This window comes from Chanodichthys erythropterus, chromosome 19 (assembly GCF_024489055.1).
Source record: "Chanodichthys erythropterus isolate Z2021 chromosome 19, ASM2448905v1, whole genome shotgun sequence".
Taxonomy (NCBI): Eukaryota; Metazoa; Chordata; class Actinopteri; order Cypriniformes; family Xenocyprididae; genus Chanodichthys; species Chanodichthys erythropterus.
In genome coordinates, this window is record NC_090239.1 from 1,621,391 (window position 1) to 1,641,187 (window position 19,797).

General features: G+C 39.1%; 1 protein-coding gene across 5 annotated transcripts in view; it reads left to right on the forward strand.

Annotated features, from left to right (window-relative positions):
• Positions 1 to 19,797, forward strand: part of LOC137007437 (testican-2-like) — a 67,164-nt gene that overhangs the window by 7,741 nt on the left and 39,626 nt on the right. For 4 of the 5 annotated variants that reach the window (XM_067368883.1, XM_067368887.1, XM_067368884.1 and 1 more), the window contains 3 exons: positions 656 to 788; positions 2,375 to 2,417; positions 9,137 to 9,286. In XM_067368883.1, the coding sequence (XP_067224984.1) occupies positions 9,167 to 9,286 (120 nt within the window). In that variant the 5' untranslated portion in view covers positions 656 to 788; positions 2,375 to 2,417; positions 9,137 to 9,166. The remainder of the gene's footprint in view (positions 1 to 655; positions 789 to 2,374; positions 2,418 to 9,136; positions 9,287 to 19,797) is intronic. The other variant, XM_067368886.1, reaches the window with a different exon arrangement.

Consider the following 19,797-nt stretch of genomic DNA (forward strand, 5'->3'; position numbering starts at 1 on the left):
GAAAATACACTCATTTATACAACTCTAGCATGAAAGAATACAAAGATGTTTACATGGGATGTAACTCGTGGCGAGATATTGCTCAAAACTGCGCATGCGTTGAATGCCTGTGTACGCATACGAGTCGAATGAAGTATACTTTGAAAGGCTGTGCATTCAAGTGTTCACATACACTTTATATATATATATATATATATATATATATATATATATATATATATATATACACTTTGGGCATTAGTTAGCTATAATAACCCTTACTGTATCCCATAATGCAGTCACATTTCCAATGTGAGGAAAGAAAATGCAAGCAATTACAGCTGCAATTTTTTTTTTCTCAGTATCTCTTTCTTGATTTGGAATTTGAACAGACTGCACCAAACTATTTTTGGGATGTGCATGCCTTTATTTTTGTTTTAACAAGACTGACAAAATATACACATATTAACCATATTTATTATTTCTGACAACTAATAAAGTCACTAAATTAAACATGCTGTGAGATACTTATGATGGATCATGCTGTATCACTTACTATTTATAAAATAATGGCCATGTTGGTGGAAAGAACAAAAATGTCATCTTTTTTATTTTAAAACTTATTATTCTATTTTTACTTATAGTCATTAAATATTTGCACACTTGACTGTTCTAGATAGATGCCGATGTGAAACCAGTTTCTTTAGGGGATGTTTTCATGAAAAGACTGTTTCTCAAAGGCTCAGCAGTAATTGTCAGAAGAAGACCAGCACCCTGTCCTGATGTCAGCCAGCACCAGTGAGCAACTCGTGAGTCAGCGCTGCCCACATTAAACCTCCTGTCCTGCAAGTGAATGGGAGAATTCTCATCTAACTCTTTTTTTGTTCAAAATTAACAAAATTTTTATCAAATCATATTCATCCGCACAGTCACGCAGAGCCGAAGCACAACCAAAAAAGTGTTCTTCTGCAAAATGCACTCAGTTTTGTTTGTAACCACTAGAGGGCCAAAAGTAAGCTACAATATGTACCTTTAAATGAAACATTTTACTCAATGACATCTGAGACTGATCAGGTGGGATTTTTTTTAGGGGTTCAAGCGTGTAGCACTGAAACTCTATTGTAATTGTTAAAATTTCTAAGGATCAGCATTCTCCCCTAAAACTGTTAATCATAGAGACTTGAAACTTTGAGGGCTGGTAGTACTCACATCATCTACAACGTCACCAAGGCTCGCCCTGATCGTCCTGACGGGGGCGCTACAGCAGTCAAAATAACTGATATTGAAAAAATGTCTGATATTGTTTGCTCAAGACGGACAAAATGCACGCCTTGGATTCGCTGTTTGAAATTTTTCTGGATATTTAGATTTTGTGAAGTCCTAGGTTTTTGGCCCGATTGGAACCAAACTAGTGTAGTGAGATTATCTGGAGTCTGATTGTCAATAATTATCAAAAAAAGGTTGAAATTTCGATTCACGGTCTCTAAGGGCCGCCAAAATGTTCAAAGTGGGCGGAGCCACTTTTACTAAAATGGCTATAACTCGAGAGCGGAATGAGATATTTTCACCAAAATTGGCACGTCTATGTAAGAGCTCATTCTGTGGTCGTGTGAAAAAGGATGTGGCGATTGACCACTTGGTGGCGCTATAACAGGAAAAAAACATGAAAATGGCTAATATCTACTTCACCGTTAGTCCGATTGACTTGAAAATTGGCATAGAGTGTCTTTGTCCGAGGTGTCATGATTGTCTATGAGGACACTGAAGTATCTAAAAAAACATGTCCGCAATCGGCCAATGAAGTTTGAGCAGCTATCAGACAAGGTTAATGGAGGCAGATCGGGACAAAACTCGCTAGGCATGTTTGACTCGTGGCCCTAGAGGCCTGTGAGAATTTCGAATCAGCCACCAGGAGGTGCCCTTACGTTTTCATGTGCATAAATAATCGTGTATCACACAATTTTACGCACACGTCCACGACATTCGTACCACATGGTAGAACTCCTCATTCTGAGCAACTTTGCCTCTAGGACCACCACTGTCCATCGAATCATTCGTTAAATATTGGAGATTATTTCAAAAAACAACTTTGGCAAACTAGTCTTAGGTTTTTGGCTCAACTTCGATAACTGTTACAAAGCTTTAAAAACCACATGTTTTCTATGGTAAATTGCCTGTATTTGCTGTTAATGGTCTTTTCCATCTATGATCGAGATGGTTACAGGCTTGCTAATTAAAACATTATACCGTTTTATGCATGTGCTTAAAGGCCTTAAAGTGCTTGAACCCCAATGATTGCTGCTCGCAGCTTTATTTTCTCATTGAGGTAACACTCTTCGCTCTGGTCTTTTATATTTAAAGTTGAATGTCTCTTCTCTGTTCTTCTCTTTATCAGGAGTGATGCAGTGTCAGCGATTCTCACCATCTCCAGGTTTGCAGTGAGTCGTATGAACTAAATGTTTCTTTTTCAGCTGAATAATGCTGCCAACAGACGCTTTTATTTCACTATATAGAGGCAATGAACTCTAACATGATTTCACATCTTCCCACTCAATAAATCAGCGTTGAGTTAAGGCCGTGGGCTTCTTTCACACATGCAGGATTCTCCGCCCACCTGCAACCTCCACATCTCATTCACAAGCTGTCTTAACAACCTCTCACAATTCATGAACACTTCTCATTTATTATCTTCAGACATCTTTGATGAAGTGCAAGCTTTTTATATTCGCATGTCATGTAACCATAAACCCAATTCAATCTGAAGTTTGTTAACTAGCACATGATTTCTCTGAGGGTTTAAACATAATATTGAGGATGTATTTGCAATTAGTAAAAGGCTACCTGCTGGGATGCTTTTGTTTAACTCAATGCTTTCCTTGTCACTGCGATCAGGTTTGGCGGCAGATTTATTTAAGATATGTTCATTTAAGGGTTTAAATTGTAAGTAGCCTCATATTTACAAATGCTGCATAAATAACAAGTTTATTATTTGACACTAGTCCTATTGATAAACTGCCAGCTTTATTAATGTAATTCCATATTGATTTTCCATGATCACGAATATGTTTGTAAATAAACGTTTCCAAATTGTACGTTTTGACAGACATCCGGCAGGAGTTTGATTTACTAAACAACCTATTTATATTTCACTGAGTTGCATGGATTATTGTAGAGAAAGCGGATTATTGTGATTTCGATCTAAACCTGCAACTAATAATAATCTGTTCCAGAACTGACTGATTTATGTCGCTAGTTCAGAAATGTGTTATCAGACCTTTGAAATGCCACAATAATCTATCTTTAAACTCTTGTATTATATGAGGAACATGTCCATTTCACATACATTTGCTGGATTTGTGTGTAGATGATGGTATAATCTCGGATTATTAAATCCTCATATGCTCATTAAACTTTAAATTAATCTTTGGTTTATTCCACTAAATATTCCACTAAAAATAGATTAAATAGTGCTGAAACGATCTGTTACTGTGGTGAATGAGAATTTGAACACCCTGCATTATTATTACTAACAAAAATACCATAGTATTACCATGTTTTTGACATTTACTATGGCAATACCATAACCATTGCATTCTTTGAAGTACTTTGTACCATGGAAAAACACATAGGTTTAGGCTTATTTATGATGATTTTAATGTGGCAGTCATTCAATACCATGATATATATCAATCAAAGTATGGAATTACCACTGGTACCATCACTAGACTTTGTTTTAATTACATTTAGTTAAGGTTTTTCACCTATATATATATATATATATATATATATATATATATATATATATATATATATATATATATATAGATATATATAAAACATATGCATTACCGATATCTCAGCCAATAATCGGTCTCGGCCGATAAAAGCAAAATTTCACACTGTCGTCTGATAATTTAAAAACAGTCAGGGCCAATATATCCTGTCAATCAAAAGAGGGCAAGAAAATGCAATGAATTTGTAATTTGTGTAAAGAAAATGCTAAGAAACCAGTTATATGTTCAATATCGATATATATATATATATATATATATATATATATATATATATATATATATGTATGTATGAATTAATAATAACAGTCAGAAAGTTAAAATATATTAATTTAATCTTCAGAGTGTAGTTAATGTGTGTTAATATTTGAGTAATGTGTTTGTTTATAACTGATACAGTTACTCTGAAACAAGTTGATGAAAAATAAAGTATAGAAAGAATTAAGCGTTATGAATTCGGAGCGTTATGAATCAGGTTCTCGAATCAGCTGTTTGGAGCGCCAAAGTCACGTGATTTCAGCAGTTTTGCAGTTTGACACGCGATCCGAATCATGATTCGACGCAAAAGATTCATAACGCTCCGAAGCTTCATGAAGCAGTGTTGGGACACTGGGACACTGTACAACTTGTGAATAAAAAAGGAATGCAATAATTTACAAATCTCATAAACTTATATTTTATTCACAATAGAATATAGATAACATATCAGATGTTGAAAGTGAGACACTTTGAAATGTCATGCCAAATATTGGCTCATTTTGGATTTCATGAGAGCTACACATTCCAGAAAAGTTGGGACAGGTAGCAATAAGAGGCTGGAAAAGTTAAATGTACATATAAGGAACAGCTGGAGGACCAATTTGCAACTTATTAGGCCAATTGGCAACATGATTGGGTATAAAAAGAGCCTCTCAGAGTGGCAGTGTCTCTCAGAAGTCCAGATGGGCAGAGGATCACCAATTCCCCCAATGCTGCGGCGAAATATAGTGGAGCAATATCAGAAAGGAGTTTCTCAGAGACAAATTGCAAAGAGTTTGAAGTTATCATTGTTGTGGAAATTTTAAATTTTCATAAGCTTTTTACCTGTATTCTTGTGAAATATGATGCTTATGGAACATGATATGATGATGGCTTAAGTGGTAATGTTTAACAGTGTTAACATAGATGTTGGAAATAGAAAGAGCAAGATATGGTATGGGGAAATGCAAGATGTATGTTTAAAACATGTCTGTGCTAACTATGTGTGGAAAGTTACAGCCACTAAGGGATGTTCCAAATATGGTAAAAGGACAGAGGTTTCGGCCTTGGAGGTTAGAAATATAAAAGTGAGGGGAAGCTTTCGTTCTTGGTCTTACACTCTGCAGCTACTTGTGTTTCTGTATGACCTGTCTGACCTTTCTTGCAAGAAATAAAAGCTTTAAAGACAATTGGACGTGTTTGTCTCTTATGCAGTAGAGTCGGAGTTGATTTTTGCCACAAAATCATCATCTACAGTGCATAATATCATCCAAAGATTCAGAGAATCTGGAACAATCTCTGTGCGTAAGGGTCAAGGCCGGAAAACCATACTGGATGCCCGTGATCTTCGGGCCCTTAGACGGCACTGCATCACAGGAATGCTACTGTAATGGAAATCACAACATGGGCCCAGGAATACTTCCAGAAAACATTGTCGTGAACACAATCCACCGTGCCATTCGCCATTGCCGGCTAAAACTCTATAGGTCAAAAAAGAAGCCATATCTAAACATGATCCAGAAGCGCAGGTGTTTTCTCTGGACCAAGCCTCATTTAAAATGGACTGTGGCAAAGTGGAAAACTGTTCTGTGGTCAGATGAATCAAAATTTGAAGTTCTTTTTGGAAATCTGGGACGCCATGTCATCCGGTCTAAAGAGGACAAGGACAACCCAAGTTGTTATCAGCGCTCAGTTCAGAAGCCTGCATCTCTGATGGTATGGGGTTGCATGAGTGCGTGTGGCATTGTCACGATCACCTGTGAGACTCCTTCCCGGACTCTCTGTTTCACCCATTTCATGAACTACATTTCCCATACATACTCCTCGGACTAATCACTATTCGCCATTGCAGTCAGCTGTTTGTTATTTTGTCATTAGTGTCTGTGTATTTAATCTGAGTTGTTTCTGTCTGTTCTTGTGGTTCATTGTTTGATGTCATCCTTGGTCTGTTCCCTGTTTTTTTCCTTGTTCTCCCGTTTTGGTTGGTAGTTTTCTCGTTTCTTGTTTTATTTTTGGACTGTTGTTTGGATGCTGACCCCTGCCTGTACTCTGGATTACGCCTTTTGGAATTGCCCTTAATAAAACCCCTTTGCTGCACTTGGATCTTCCTTTTGCCTTTCTGTTCCGTGACAGAATGAACCACCCCTTAAGATCCAGCAGCACGAGGACTATTTTATCAGGCACATGCAGGGAGCGTGTGGCTCTGCTTGGAGCAGTGATGGCGTTACGCCAGGAGGGTGAAGAGGTAGGATGCTTTGCCAAGGTCTTTTGGACGATGGCGGTGGGGCTGAGGTACAACGATGCGGCGCTGAAGGATATCTTTAATGGCTGCATTGACGATCCTCTACCTCGGTGTGAGATGGAGGGATTACAGAACTTGGATTTCTGGAGATTCGCCGCCTATCTTCGCTACCGGGTAGATGGGGCCTCACCAAGTCAACCAGGCAGTGTGCATGCCCCTGACCATGAATCCGTCCCTGAAGTCACCGGGGAGGTGGGCACTGAACCTCAGCGTCACCCCGGTAAAGCGAGGAGGAGGAGAAGGAAGAAGGTTTCCTTCGGCCGTCAGGGTCCAGAGCCCGCTCCAGCCAGCGAGTCCACTCCAGAGCCCGCTCCGGCCAGCGAGTCCACTCCAGAGCCCGCTCCGGCCAGCGAGTCCACTCCAGAGCCCGCTCCGGCCAGTGAGTCCACTCCAGAGCCCGCTCCGGCCAGCGAGTCCACTCCAGAGCCCGCTCCAGCCAGTGAGTCCACTCCAGAGCCCGCTCCAGCCAGTGAGTCCACTCCAGAGCCCGCTCCAGCCAGTGAGTCCACTCCAGAGCCCGCTCCAGCCAGTGAGTCCACTCCAGAGCCCACTCCAGCCAGTGAGTCCACTCCAGAGCCCGCTCCAGCCAGTGAGTCCACTCCAGAGCCCGCTCCAGTCAGTGAGTCCACACCAGAGTCTGATCCAGTCAGTGAGTCCATCCCAGAGCCCGCTCCAGCCAGTGAGTCCGCTCCAGCCAGTGAGTCCGCTCCAGTCAGTGAGTCCGCTCCAGCCAGTGAGTCTGCTCCAGCCAGTGAGTCTGCTCCAGTCAGTGAGTCTGCTCCAGTCAGTGAGTCCGCTCCAGTCAGTGAGTCCGCTCCAGTCAGTGAGTCCGCTCCAGCCAGTGAGTCCGCTCCAGAGCCCGTTCCAGCTAGCGAATCCGCTCCAGAGCCCGCTCCAGCCAGTGAGTCCATTTTGGGTGAGCCACCGCCTCACTCTCATAGGCGGAGGCCAACGAAGCGCCTCACCCTGCCGGCGCCAACGAAGCGCCTCGCCCTGCCGGCGCCAACTAAGCGCCTCGCCCTGCCGCCGCCGCCCAGACCTTCTGCCCTTCCGCCGCCGCCGCCCAGACCCTCAGCCCTGCCGCCGTCATCCAAGCCTTCTGTCTTGCCGCCACTGCCCGGGCCGTCCGAGCCGCTGGAACCAGCCTGGTCGGTTCCTCCAGCGCCGCCCTGGAAATCAGTCAGGACTCCAAGCCTGCCAGCGCCCGCCTGGTCAGTTCCTCCAGCACCGCCCTGGTGTTCAGTGAGGTACCCGGGATCTGGCCCACCATCCCTCCCCCTGATCCTCCTCCGGTCCACCTCCCTCCTGAGTTTTTTGTGTTTTTGTTTGTTGTCTGGTGGAGCGTCTGGTAGCCGCTCCTTTGAGGGGGGGTAATGTCACGATCACCTGTGAGACTCCTTCCCGGACTCTCTGTTTCACCCATTTCATGAACTACATTTCCCATACATACTCCTCGGACTAATCACTATTCGCCATTGCAGTCAGCTGTTTGTTATTTTGTCATTAGTGTCTGTGTATTTAATCTGAGTTATTTCTGTCTGTTCTTGTGGTTCATTGTTTGATGTCATCCTTGGTCTGTTCCCTGTTTTTTTCCTTGTTGGTTGGTAGTTTTCTCGTTTCTTGTTTTATTTTTGGACTGTTGTTTGGATGCTGACCCCTGCCTGTACTCTGGATTACGCCTTTTGGAATTGCCCTTAATAAAACCCCTTTGCTGCACTTGGATCTTCCTTTTGCCTTTCTGTTCCGTGACAGGCATGGGCAGCTTACACATCTGGAAAGGCACCATCAATGCTGAAAGGTATATCCAAGTTCTAGAACAACATATGCTCCCATCCAGATGTCGTCTCTTTCAGGGAAGACCTTGCATTTTCCAACATGACAATGCCAGACCACATACTGCATCAATTACAACATCATGGCTGCGTAGAAGAAGGATCCGGATACTGAAATGGCCAGCCTGCAGTCCAGATCTTTCACCCATAGAAAACATTTGGTGCATCATAAAGAGGAAGATGCGACAAAGAAGACCTAAGACAGTTGAGCAACTAGAAGCCTGTATTAGACAAGAATGAGACAACATTCCTATTCCTAAACTTGAGCAACTTGTCTCCTCAGTCCCCAGACATTAACAGACTGTTATAAAAAGAAGAGGGGATGCCACACAGTGGGAAACATGGCCTTGTCCCATGTGTTGATGCCATGAAATTTAAAATCAACTTATTTTTCCCTTAAAATTATACATTTTCTCAGTTTAAACATTTGATATGTCATCTATGTTGTATTCTCAATAAAATACTAAAATTTGAAACTTCCACATCATTGCATTCTGTGTTTATTCACAATTTGTACAGTGTCCCAACTTTTTTGGAATCGAGTTTGTGTGTGTGTATATATATATATATATATATATATATATATATATATATATATATATATATATATATAATACACATAAATGTTGAACATATAGGTTAACATATCTATATCCAATAACGTTAGTAACTAGGCTGTATGTTATTCCATGAGATTACTATGCTAAATGTGTAAAAATGGTAATATTATACTATTTTATTCCTTATTTTTATCGAACCGAATTGAAGACGCTATTTCGTGAATGTCAGCATTAATTGATTAATTTAATTGCCTCAGTTCATCGACGGATGCGCACAGATGCTGTTGCCGCAGCGCACGCGCGCCCGCGCGCTCTCTCATTTATTCAGTTCGACCGTTGCGCGTCACCTGAGCAGATATCAGACCATCGCCTCGGATCTCTCTCGTGTTTATTCGTGAGAAACGGATCATGATGAGAGGTTTATCTGTTGTTCAGCTGCTGCTCGTGACACTGAGCGCGTCTCTGATGAGCGCGAGGGAAGCGCGAGAGATCGGCGGCGGTAATTTCATGGAGGATGAGCAGCAGTGGCTCTCCACCGTCCACCAGTACAGCCGCACGGTCAAGCACTGGAACCGCTTCAGAGACGTGAGTTTCTCCGCCGTCTGTCTGCTTTAAATCAGTGCATTATTTTGGGTGTTTATCTACTTGCAAATTCAACTGATGAAATTATCTGATGAACTGCAGCATTGTAAGGGTAGCCTATATTTTTAAAGTATCGACAAACACCTTTTAAAGTCTTGACTGCAAAAATGCAGTTTAACGTTTCCAACGCTGCTGCCATTAACAACAATTTGGTTCATATATACCTCATATAGTGGGGCATGTTGTCACAGTGGAACCAAATGGCATTGCTTTGCGATTTTTTTCTGTTGTTGTTTGGAACAAAAAACAAAGCATTTGTATTTATGATGCATTTATGAGGCTAAGCTGCGTGCAAAACTGATAAAACAGTTATAAAAATAGAAAGAAGTTATCAATTCATCATGTTAAATTTTATGATGTTTGAAGCCAACACACAGTGCTAGAGTAAAACTGATGTAGATGCAGACTTTGTGACAACTAGCCCCGGTCTCTGCTATTGCAATGCAAGCTTCAGTATGAAAGTGATTTTGATATTTTTTTATGTATTTATTTATAAATAACATCTAGTCTTACATCTTAGTGTTGCATGATTTATTTTATAGGGATGCATGATTTGAAACCGTAATTGTCATCGACCCACATACTTTTAATGAATTAAATTTAATATTATTTTAATTCATTTTGATTTACTGATATCTTTCGATAATGAATATTTATACTTAAAGGATTAGTCCAATTTTAAATAAAAATTTCCTGATAATTTACTCACCCTCATGTCATCCAAGATGTTTATGTCTTTCTTTCTTCTGTCGAAAAGAAATTAAGGTTTTTGATGAAAACATTCCAGGATTATTCTCCATATAGTGGACTTCAATGGGCACTAAACGGTTGAAGGTCAAAATTACAGTTTCAGTGCAGCTTCAAAGAGCTTTAAATGATACCAGACAAGGAATAAGAGTCTTATCTAGAGAAACCATCAGCCATTTAAAAAAAAATACAACTGTATATACTTTATAAACACAAATTATCGCCTTGCACGTGCTTCAGCTTTCCGTATTCTTCAAAAAGCTTACGCTGTATGTCCTACACCTTCCCTATTCTACTTAAGGAAAAAAACTAAACTTTCGACTGAAGAAAGAAAGACATGAACATCTTGGATGACATGGAGGTGAGTAAATTATGAGTAAATTATATTTAAAAGTTGGAAATTTTATTTAAAAGGGGACTAATCCTTTAATATATTTATTTAGTTGTGGACTTTTTATTTATTTTTTATATTAATTTTTGCTTCATCTAGCTTATACTACCTTCACATACTATCGGAATTACGAGTTTACTAGTTAAAAATTGGATGTGAACGCCCCCTCAAGTTCCCGAGTTTGGCAGGCCATAAACTTTCAACATGGCCGAGGGAAGAACGATTGCTGCTGTGACTAATATTCTTTATTAGTTTTTCCACAACAGCCTTATTTACATATATGCATATTGCATATTTACATATATGAATAACCATTTGAAGCATATTGTATGTTTATACACAGCAAAAATACCCTGTATTTTTACAGAAATTACAGATTGCGCAGTGAATGTTTATATTGTTGTCAATGAATGGGACGCTAAATATCAAATTAATTTGATTTAATACGATTTTCCCAATAAATAGGCAAGAATATACCTGGTGTCCTGCATGATTCCTGTTATTTCTGGCAACAAAGCACTTGAATGTGACGAGCTCGTAATCATGAAATGGGAAATAGGAAATTTCTAGTTTAAAGTCGGCATGAGATGGAAGTTGCGCTAATCTTTCCTTCCTTATTGTGACATATATCCGAGTAAAACACTTCTCAAACAAGAACAAATGTAGGGCGGGGCTTGATTTTGTCTGTGGGGAATTGATTGTATGGTTGTGGTTTGCTATTGGTGGATGTCATGTGAGTGACAGGTTGCCCCGCCCTCGTCTTCAGAGAAGAGAAGAGATGCTGCAAGAGGAAGGAGAAGATATTCTGATTCAAGATTATGAGGAATATGAATTTAAAGCAAAAATGTGCAGCGATAAATCATTTAGAATAAATAGTGAAGAACCTTAAACCTTCTGGGTAACTTCAACATCGCTGTGAAAACTCAATTTTTTTAAAGAATGTTGTGAGAATCATTATTTCAGGTGTGTTTTAGGGTAAGCACGTGCTTTATGTTCATCTGTTTTATGATGATTGTAGTCTAAACAGATTTAATTTTTTTGGCAAAGCTTCGAGAAAACATTCCCTACTCTTTTTCCACTCATAATCTCACCTCATCTCCATTACGCTGTTAGGAAGAGAGAGTGGGAAACGGAGGAAACGAGTGAGAGGTAGTGAGAAATGACAGCTGAAGTCTCGTCTGCTCCCCGAGGCCCTCCTGTCTGGATGAGTTAGCGCTACAAAGACAGACATTGTGTGTTTTGTGTTTATTCCCAAAAGACACCCTGGGAACTGTCATTCAGTGCAGGACAGGCGAGGGCCGGAGATTGTGTCCTTGTTATTATGCCGGTGGTCTTAGGTATCCCTGCGATGTGATTGGTTAGTTGGAGGGCTGTTTTGACAAACTACAGGTTTTGTTGTGTTGTGCTGCTCCACGTTCATCTTACATCAACTCATCGTTCTGTGGAAGCTTGTTTCCGCCTCAGAATAAAAGGTAATTGGGACTTTTTATCTCACAGCTCTTCTGACTTTTTTCTTTCAATTAAGACACACTTAAAAATAAATGTTCTTTATTGCATCTTTGGTTTAATGAAGAAACTTCAACATTCATGCAATCTTTCTATTCCACAAAAGGTTCTTTAAAATGGTCCTTTAAAGAACTGATCAGTGAAAGGTTTTTTGGGGAAACAGAAATGGTTCTTCTATGGAATCACTGCTAAAAAAAACCTGATTTGGAACCTTTATTTTTAAGAGTGTAACTCATATTATTACAGTGTAACTATTGAGCTGTTTTTCTTTTTTTCTTGCATATTTGTAACAAACTCTGACAGTGAATGGCCACAAAAACATGATGAGACATTGTTTTTGCATATTTTCTTTTTATAGGTATGTAAGAAATATTCCACATATGTGAACAACATCAGGCATTCTACACTCTAAAAACACTGGGTTAAAAACTACCCAAACGCTGGGTTGTTACGTCTGACCCAGGATCTGTGTAAGGCAAAAACTACCCAAACACTGGGTTGTTACATCTGACCCAGGAGCTGAGTAACGCAAAAACTACCCAAACACTGGGTTGTTACATCTGACCCAGGAGCTGAGTAACGCAAAAACTACCCAAACGCTGGGTTGTTACATCTGACCCAGGAACTGTGTAACGCAAAAACTACCCAAACACTGGGTTGTTACGTCTGACCCAGGAGCTGAGTAACGCAAAAACTACCCAAACGCTGGGTTGTTACGTCTGACCCAGGATCTGTGTAACGCAAAAACTACCCAAACACTGGGTTGTTACGTCTGACCCAGGATCTGTGTAACGCAAAAACTACCTAAACACTGGGTTGTTACTTCTGACCCAGGATCTGTGTAACGCAAAAACTATCCAAACACTGGGTTGTTACATCTGACCCAGGAGCTGCGTAACGCAAAAACTACCTAAACACTGGGTTGTTACTTCTGACCCAGGAGCTGCGTAACGCAAAAACTACCCAAACACTGGGTTGTTACATCTGACCCAGGAGCTGCGTAACGCAAAAACTACCCAAACACTGGGTTGTTACGTCTGACCCAGGATCTGCGTAACGCAAAAACTACCCAAACACTGGGTTGTTACATCTGACTCAGGATCTGCGTAAAGCAAAAACTACCTAAACACTGGGTTGTTACGTCTGACCCGGGATCTGCGTGACGCAAAAACTACCTAAACACTGGGTTGTTACTTCTGACCCAGGAGCTGCGTAACGCAAAAACTACCCAAACACTGGGTTGTTACATCTGACTCAGGATCTGCGTAAAGCAAAAACTACCTAAACACTGGGTTGTTACTTCTGACCCAGGAGCTGCGTAACGCAAAAACTACCCAAACACTGGGTTGTTACATCTGACTCAGGATCTGCGTAAAGCAAAAACTACCTAAACACTGGGTTGTTACGTCTGACCCAGGATCTGCGTGACGCAAAAACTACCTAAACACTGGGTTGTTACTTCTGACCCAGGAGCTGCGTAACGCAAAAACTACCCAAACACTGGGTTGTTACATCTGACTCAGGATCTGCGTAAAGCAAAAACTACCTAAACACTGGGTTGTTACTTCTGACCCAGGAGCTGCGTAACGCAAAAACTACCCAAACACTGGGTTGTTACATCTGACTCAGGATCTGCGTAAAGCAAAAACTACCTAAACACTGGGTTGTTACTTCTGACCCAGGAGCTGCGTAACGCAAAAACTACCCAAACACTGGGTTGTTACATCTGACTCAGGATCTGCGTAAAGCAAAAACTACCTAAACACTGGGTTGTTACGTCTGACCCAGGATCTGCGTGATGCAAAAACTACCCAAACACTGGGTTGTTACACCTGACCCAGGATCTGAGTAACGCAAAAACTATCCAAACACTGGGTTGTTACGTCTGACCCAGGATCTGCGTGATTCAAAAACTACCCAAACACTGGGTTGTTACATCTGACCCAGGAGCTGCGTAACGCAAAAACTACCCAAACACTGGGTTGTTACGTCTGACCCAGGATCTGCGTAACGCAAAAACTACCCAAACACTGGGTTGTTACGTCTGACCCAGGATCTGCGTGACGCAAAAACTACCCAAACACTGGGTTGTTACGTCTGACCCAGGATCTGCGTAACGCAAAAACCACCCAAACACTGGGTTGTTACGTCTGACCCAGGATCTGCGTGACGCAAAAACTACCCAAACACTGGGTTGTTACACCTGACCCAGGATCTGCGTAACGCAAAAACTACCCAAACACTGGGTTGTTACGTCTGACCCAGGATCTGCGTAACGCAAAAACTACCCAAACACTGGGTTGTTACGTCTGACCCAGGATCTGCGTAACGCAAAAACCACCCAAACACTGGGTTGTTACACCTGATCCAGGATCTGGGTGACACAGAAACTACCCAAACACTGGAAAAATAACCCCAAAAAATGACCCAAGTGGCTCAACCCATCAAGATGTTTTAGAGTGTAGATAATCTTCTGATGTATTCAGGTTTTTCTTTGAGGTCAAATTGTTTGAAGTCATTTGATCAGTGTCACGGTCAGATTGCTTAAAATTTGATTTACCCATGTAATATTGCGGTTTATCCGTCAACTTGTGAGTAAAAAGTGACAAAGGTACAAGACAGTTAATTTATTTTGCTTCCTAAAATACTATCTATTACGCTGAGCTGAACGCACATGGATATGGTGATGCATGATGAATATTGTGTGAATAAATCCTGCGTCTTTCAAACTTCAGAAGTTTCACGCTGGTCAGAGGTGAAATCTGAAGTGTTATAATGTAAATGATGAGCTGATGCATTGTGCCATATGCCAGACTAGAGGTATTTTCTCACACTAATGATGTGTGTGTGTGATTAATGCTTCTGTGTGACATGTTTATTCACACTCCTAACACTGTAAACACAGTCTATGAGCCTCATGCTACACTTCTTTACAGTAGCAGTCTTGTGTTTCTTTTCGTCTCCTTGTGTTTGTTAGTACAGGCTGCATGACAAAATACATTTCCAAAAAGTCAAATTGTGAGTATTTTGTGCTTGCTGCATTTTAAATGTGGACTATATCAAACTATGCTAGAAATACAAGAGTATTTTGAAATCTGTCAGGTGATTCACTGAGGAAAGTTGACTCTGTAAGCAGCTGACTGATGCTCCTGTCACGCTAACACCTGTTTTTGCATAATGTGATGCAAATCCCAAACTTCAGAACAGATTCGAGCACAATTAGCTGAAGCTGCTGAAGGGAAGTGTCACTCAAACGTAACGGCGTGGACTGAGTAATATCTGTGCGCCGAAGCAGTGATTGATTAATAGCTCTGCAGCATGGCATCATTGTTATTAATAACAGCACTATCCCCGAGACAATCGTTAGGAAAGCAGCGTCTCATCTCCATCAGTTATGAAGAATCTGTTATGTTGCAGTCATGTTTCAGACAGATTTCTTTACTCTGATAATGCAGCGTCTTGCACAGATGGTTGTTTCACAGAAAAATATGGGGCTGAGAATGATCTGTTGTAACTGCTGTGAATAAGTCGGATTAAAGGGAGTTTGTTGCCTGTAATTGTTTAATTCATGGTGTAAATACTAGAGAAGTGAGGTGTAGATTTGTCTTTGCATTTTTGGATGAGAAGAATTTATGAAACTAGTCAAGTGAATTCACAGTTAGTCTGCTCTGAACTAGGCAGTAAAATTAAATATTAAAAAAAGGTTTGATTGCTTTTGCAGCAATACATTTTTGGTTCTCAAAAGTGTGAGCTTAAATAGTGAGCTTCATAGTCAACCTGACGTTTGCTACACATTTTAGTTTTGTAATTTGGTGTATTTCTGAGTGAAAAGGAAAAAAAAAGACTTGTTTAATTTAAGGGGAATTGACTGGATGAAGATAAACTACGGTTGTGCATCATTCAGAATTAAATTAAGATGAATCGCTTTGTTGTTTTCCTCATTTGTGGGACGTAGCTTTTGATAAAAGTGTCTGCTAAATGAATAAATATAAAAGGAGAATTCTCTAAATTCCAGTTCAGTTCCGCAAAATTGCAATTCAAATTCAAATGTAAGGAAGTAGAATTAAATTAATAAATTTTTTCAAGATAATCTTTGAATTTTGGCTTGTTTAAAAGCTAGAAAAAACAAAACAAGTTTTAAAAGCCTTGGATGTTTATATATCTGAAATGTATGGAAATTTGTTTCCGCCACTAAATAAAAAAATTAAAAAGGCAATTGGGACTTTTTACCTCACAATTCAGAATTGCGAGATATAAAGTTAGAATTGCGAGTTATAAGTCAGAATTGCGAGTTAAGTCAGAATTGCAAGTTATAAAGTCAGAATTGCGAGATATAAAGTTAGAATTGCGAGTTATAAGTCAGAATTGCGAGTTATAAAGTCAGAATTGCGCGATATAAAGTCAGAATTGTGAGTTATAAAGTCAGAATTGCGAGTTATAAAGTCAGAATTGCGAGTTGTAAGTCAGAATTGCGAGTTAAGTCAGAATTGCGAGTTATAAAGTCAGAATTGCGAGTTATAAAGTCAGAATTGTGTGATAAAGTCCAAATTGTGAGTAATAAAGTTAGAATTGCGAGTTATAAAGTCAGAATTGCGAGTTATAAGTCAGAATTGCGAGTTAAGTCAGAAATGCGAGTTATAAAGTCAGAATTGTGAGTTAAGTCAGAATTGCGAGTTATAAAGTCAGAATTGTGAGTTAAGTCAGAATTGCGAGTTATAAAGTCAGAATTGTGAGTTATAAAGTCAGAATTGCGAGATATAAGTCAGAATTGCCAGTTATAAAGTCAGAATTGTGAGTTAAGTCAGAATTGCGAGTTATAAAGTCAGAATTGCGAGTTAAGTCAGAATTGCGAGTTATAAAGTCAGAATTGCGAGATATAAAGTTAGAATTGCGAGTTATAAGTCAGAATTGCGAGTTATAAAGTCAGAATTGTGAGTTATAAAGTCAGAATTGTGAGTTATAAAGTCAGAATTGCGAGATATAAAGTCAGAATTGTGAGTTATAAAGTCAGAATTGCGAGATATAAAGTCAGAATTGTGAGTTATACAGTTAGAATTGCGAGTTATAAAGTCAGAATTGCGAGTTATAAGTCAGAATTGCGAGTTAAGTCAGAATTGCGAGATATAAGTCAGAATTGCGAGTTATAAAGTCAGAATTGCGAGTTATAAAGTCAGAATTGCGAGATATAAAGTCAGAATTGCAAGTTATAAGTCAGAATTGCGAGTTAAGTCAGAATTGCGAGTTATAAAGTCAGAATCCTGAGTTATAAAGTCAGAATTGTGAGTTATAAAGTCAGAATTGCGAGATATAAGTCAGAATTGCGAGTTATAAAGTCAGAATTGCGAGTTATAAAGTCAGAATTGTGAGTTATAAAGTCAGAATTGCAAGTTATAAAGTCAGAATTGCGAGATATAAAGTCAGAATTGCGAGTTATAAGCCGGAATTGCGAGTTATAAGTCAGAATTGCGAGTTAAGTCAGAATTGCGAGTTATAAAGTCATAATTGCGAGTTAAGTCAGAATTATGAGTTATAAAGTCAGAATTGCAAGATTTAAAGTCAGAATTGCGAGTTATAAAGTCAGAATTGCGAGTTATAAAGTCAGAATTGTGAGTTATAAAGTCAGAATTGCAAGTTATAAAGTCAGAATTGCGAGATATAAAGTCAGAATTGCGAGTTATAAGTCAGAATTGCGAGTTAAGTCAGAATTGCGAGTTAAGTCAGAATTGCGAGTTATAAAGTCATAATTGCGAGTTAAGTCAGAATTATGAGTTATAAAGTCAGAATTGCAAGATTTAAAGTCAGAATTGCGAGTTATAAAGTCAGAATTGTGAGTTATAAAGTCAGAATTGTGAGTTATAAAGTCAGAATTGCAAGTTATAAAGTCAGAATTGCGAGATATAAAGTCAGAATTGCGAGTTATAAGTCGGAATTGCGAGTTATAAGTCAGAATTGCGAGTTAAGTCAGAATTGCGAGTTATAAAGTCAGAATTGTGAGTTATAAAGTCAGAATTGGGAGATATAAAGTCAGAATTGCGAGATATAAAGTCAGAATTGCGAGATATAAAGTCAGAATTGCGAGATATAAAGTCAGAATTGCGAGTTATAAAGTCAGAATTGCGAGTTAAGTCAGAATTGTGAGTTATAAAGTCAGAATTGCGAGTTATAAAGTCAGAATTGCGAGTTATAAAGTCAGAATTGCGAGTTATAAAGTCAGAATTGTGAGTTATAAAGTCAGAATTGTGAGTTATAAAGTCAGAATTGCGAGATATAAAGTCAGAATTGTGAGTTATAAAGTCAGAATTGCGAGGTATAAAGTCAGAATTGTGAGTTATAAAGTTAGAATTACGAGTTATAAAGTCAGAATTGCGAGTTATAAGTCAGAATTGCGAGTTAAGTCAGAATTGCGAGTTATAAAGTCAGAATTGCGAGATATAAGTCAGAATTGCGAGTTATAAAGTCAGAATTGTGAGTTAAGTCAGAATTGCGAGTTATAAAGTCAGAATTGTGAGTTATAAAGTCAGAATTGTGAGTTATAAAGTCAGAATTGCAAGTTATAAAGTCAGAATTGCGAGATATAAAGTCAGAATTGCGAGTTATAAGTCGGAATTGCGAGTTAAGTCGGAATTGCGAGTTAAGTCGGAATTGCGAGTTATAAAGTCATAATTGCGAGTTAAGTCAGAATTGCGAGTTATAAAGTCAGAATTGCGAGTTAAGTCAGAATTGTGAGTTATAAAGTCAGAATTGCGAGTTATAAAGTCAGAATTGCGAGTTATAAAGTCAGAATTGCGAGTTATAAAGTCAGAATTGTGAGTTAGAAAGTCAGAATTGTGAGTTATAAAGTCAGAATTGCGAGATATAAAGTCAGAATTGTGAGTTATAAAGTCAGAATTGCGAGGTATAAAGTCAGAATTGCGAGTTATAAAGTTAGAATTGCGAGTTATAAAGTCAGAATTGCGAGTTATAAGTCAGAATTGCGAGTTAAGTCAGAATTGCGAGTTATAAAGTCAGAATTGCGAGATATAAGTCAGAATTGCGAGTTATAAAGTCAGAATTGTGAGTTAAGTCAGAATTGCGAGTTATAAAGTCAGAATTGTGAGTTATAAAGTCAGAATTGTGAGTTATAAAGTCAGAATTGCAAGTTATAAAGTCAGAATTGCGAGATATAAAGTTAGAATTGCGAGTTATAAGTCGGAATTGCGAGTTAAGTCAGAATTGCGAGTTATAAAGTCATAATTGCGAGTTATAAAGTCAGAATTGTGAGTTATAAAGTCAGAATTGCAAGTTATAAAGTCAGAATTGCGAGATATAAAGTCAGAATTGCGAGTTATAAGTCGGAATTGCGAGTTAAGTCAGAATTGCGAGTTATAAAGTCAGAATTGCGAGTTATAAAGTCAGAATTGTGAGTTATAAAGTCAGAATTGCGAGATATAAAGTCAGAATTGCGAGTTATAAGTCAGAATTGCGAGTTAAGTCAGAATTGCGAGTTATAAAGTCATAATTGCGAGTTAAGTCAGAATTATGAGTTATAAAGTCAGAATTGGGAGATATAAAGTCAGAATTGCGAGATATAAAGTCAGAATTGTGAGTTATAAAGTCAGAATTGCGAGATATAAGTCAGAATTGCCAGTTATAAAGTCAGAATTGCGAGATATAAAGTCAGAATTGCAAGTTATAAGTCAGAATTGCGAGTTAAGTCAGAATTGCCAGTTATAAAGTCAGAATTGTGAGTTGTAAAGTCAGAATTGTGAGTTATAAAGTCAGAATTGCGAGTTATAAAGTCAGAATTGCAAGTTATAAAGTCAGAATTGCG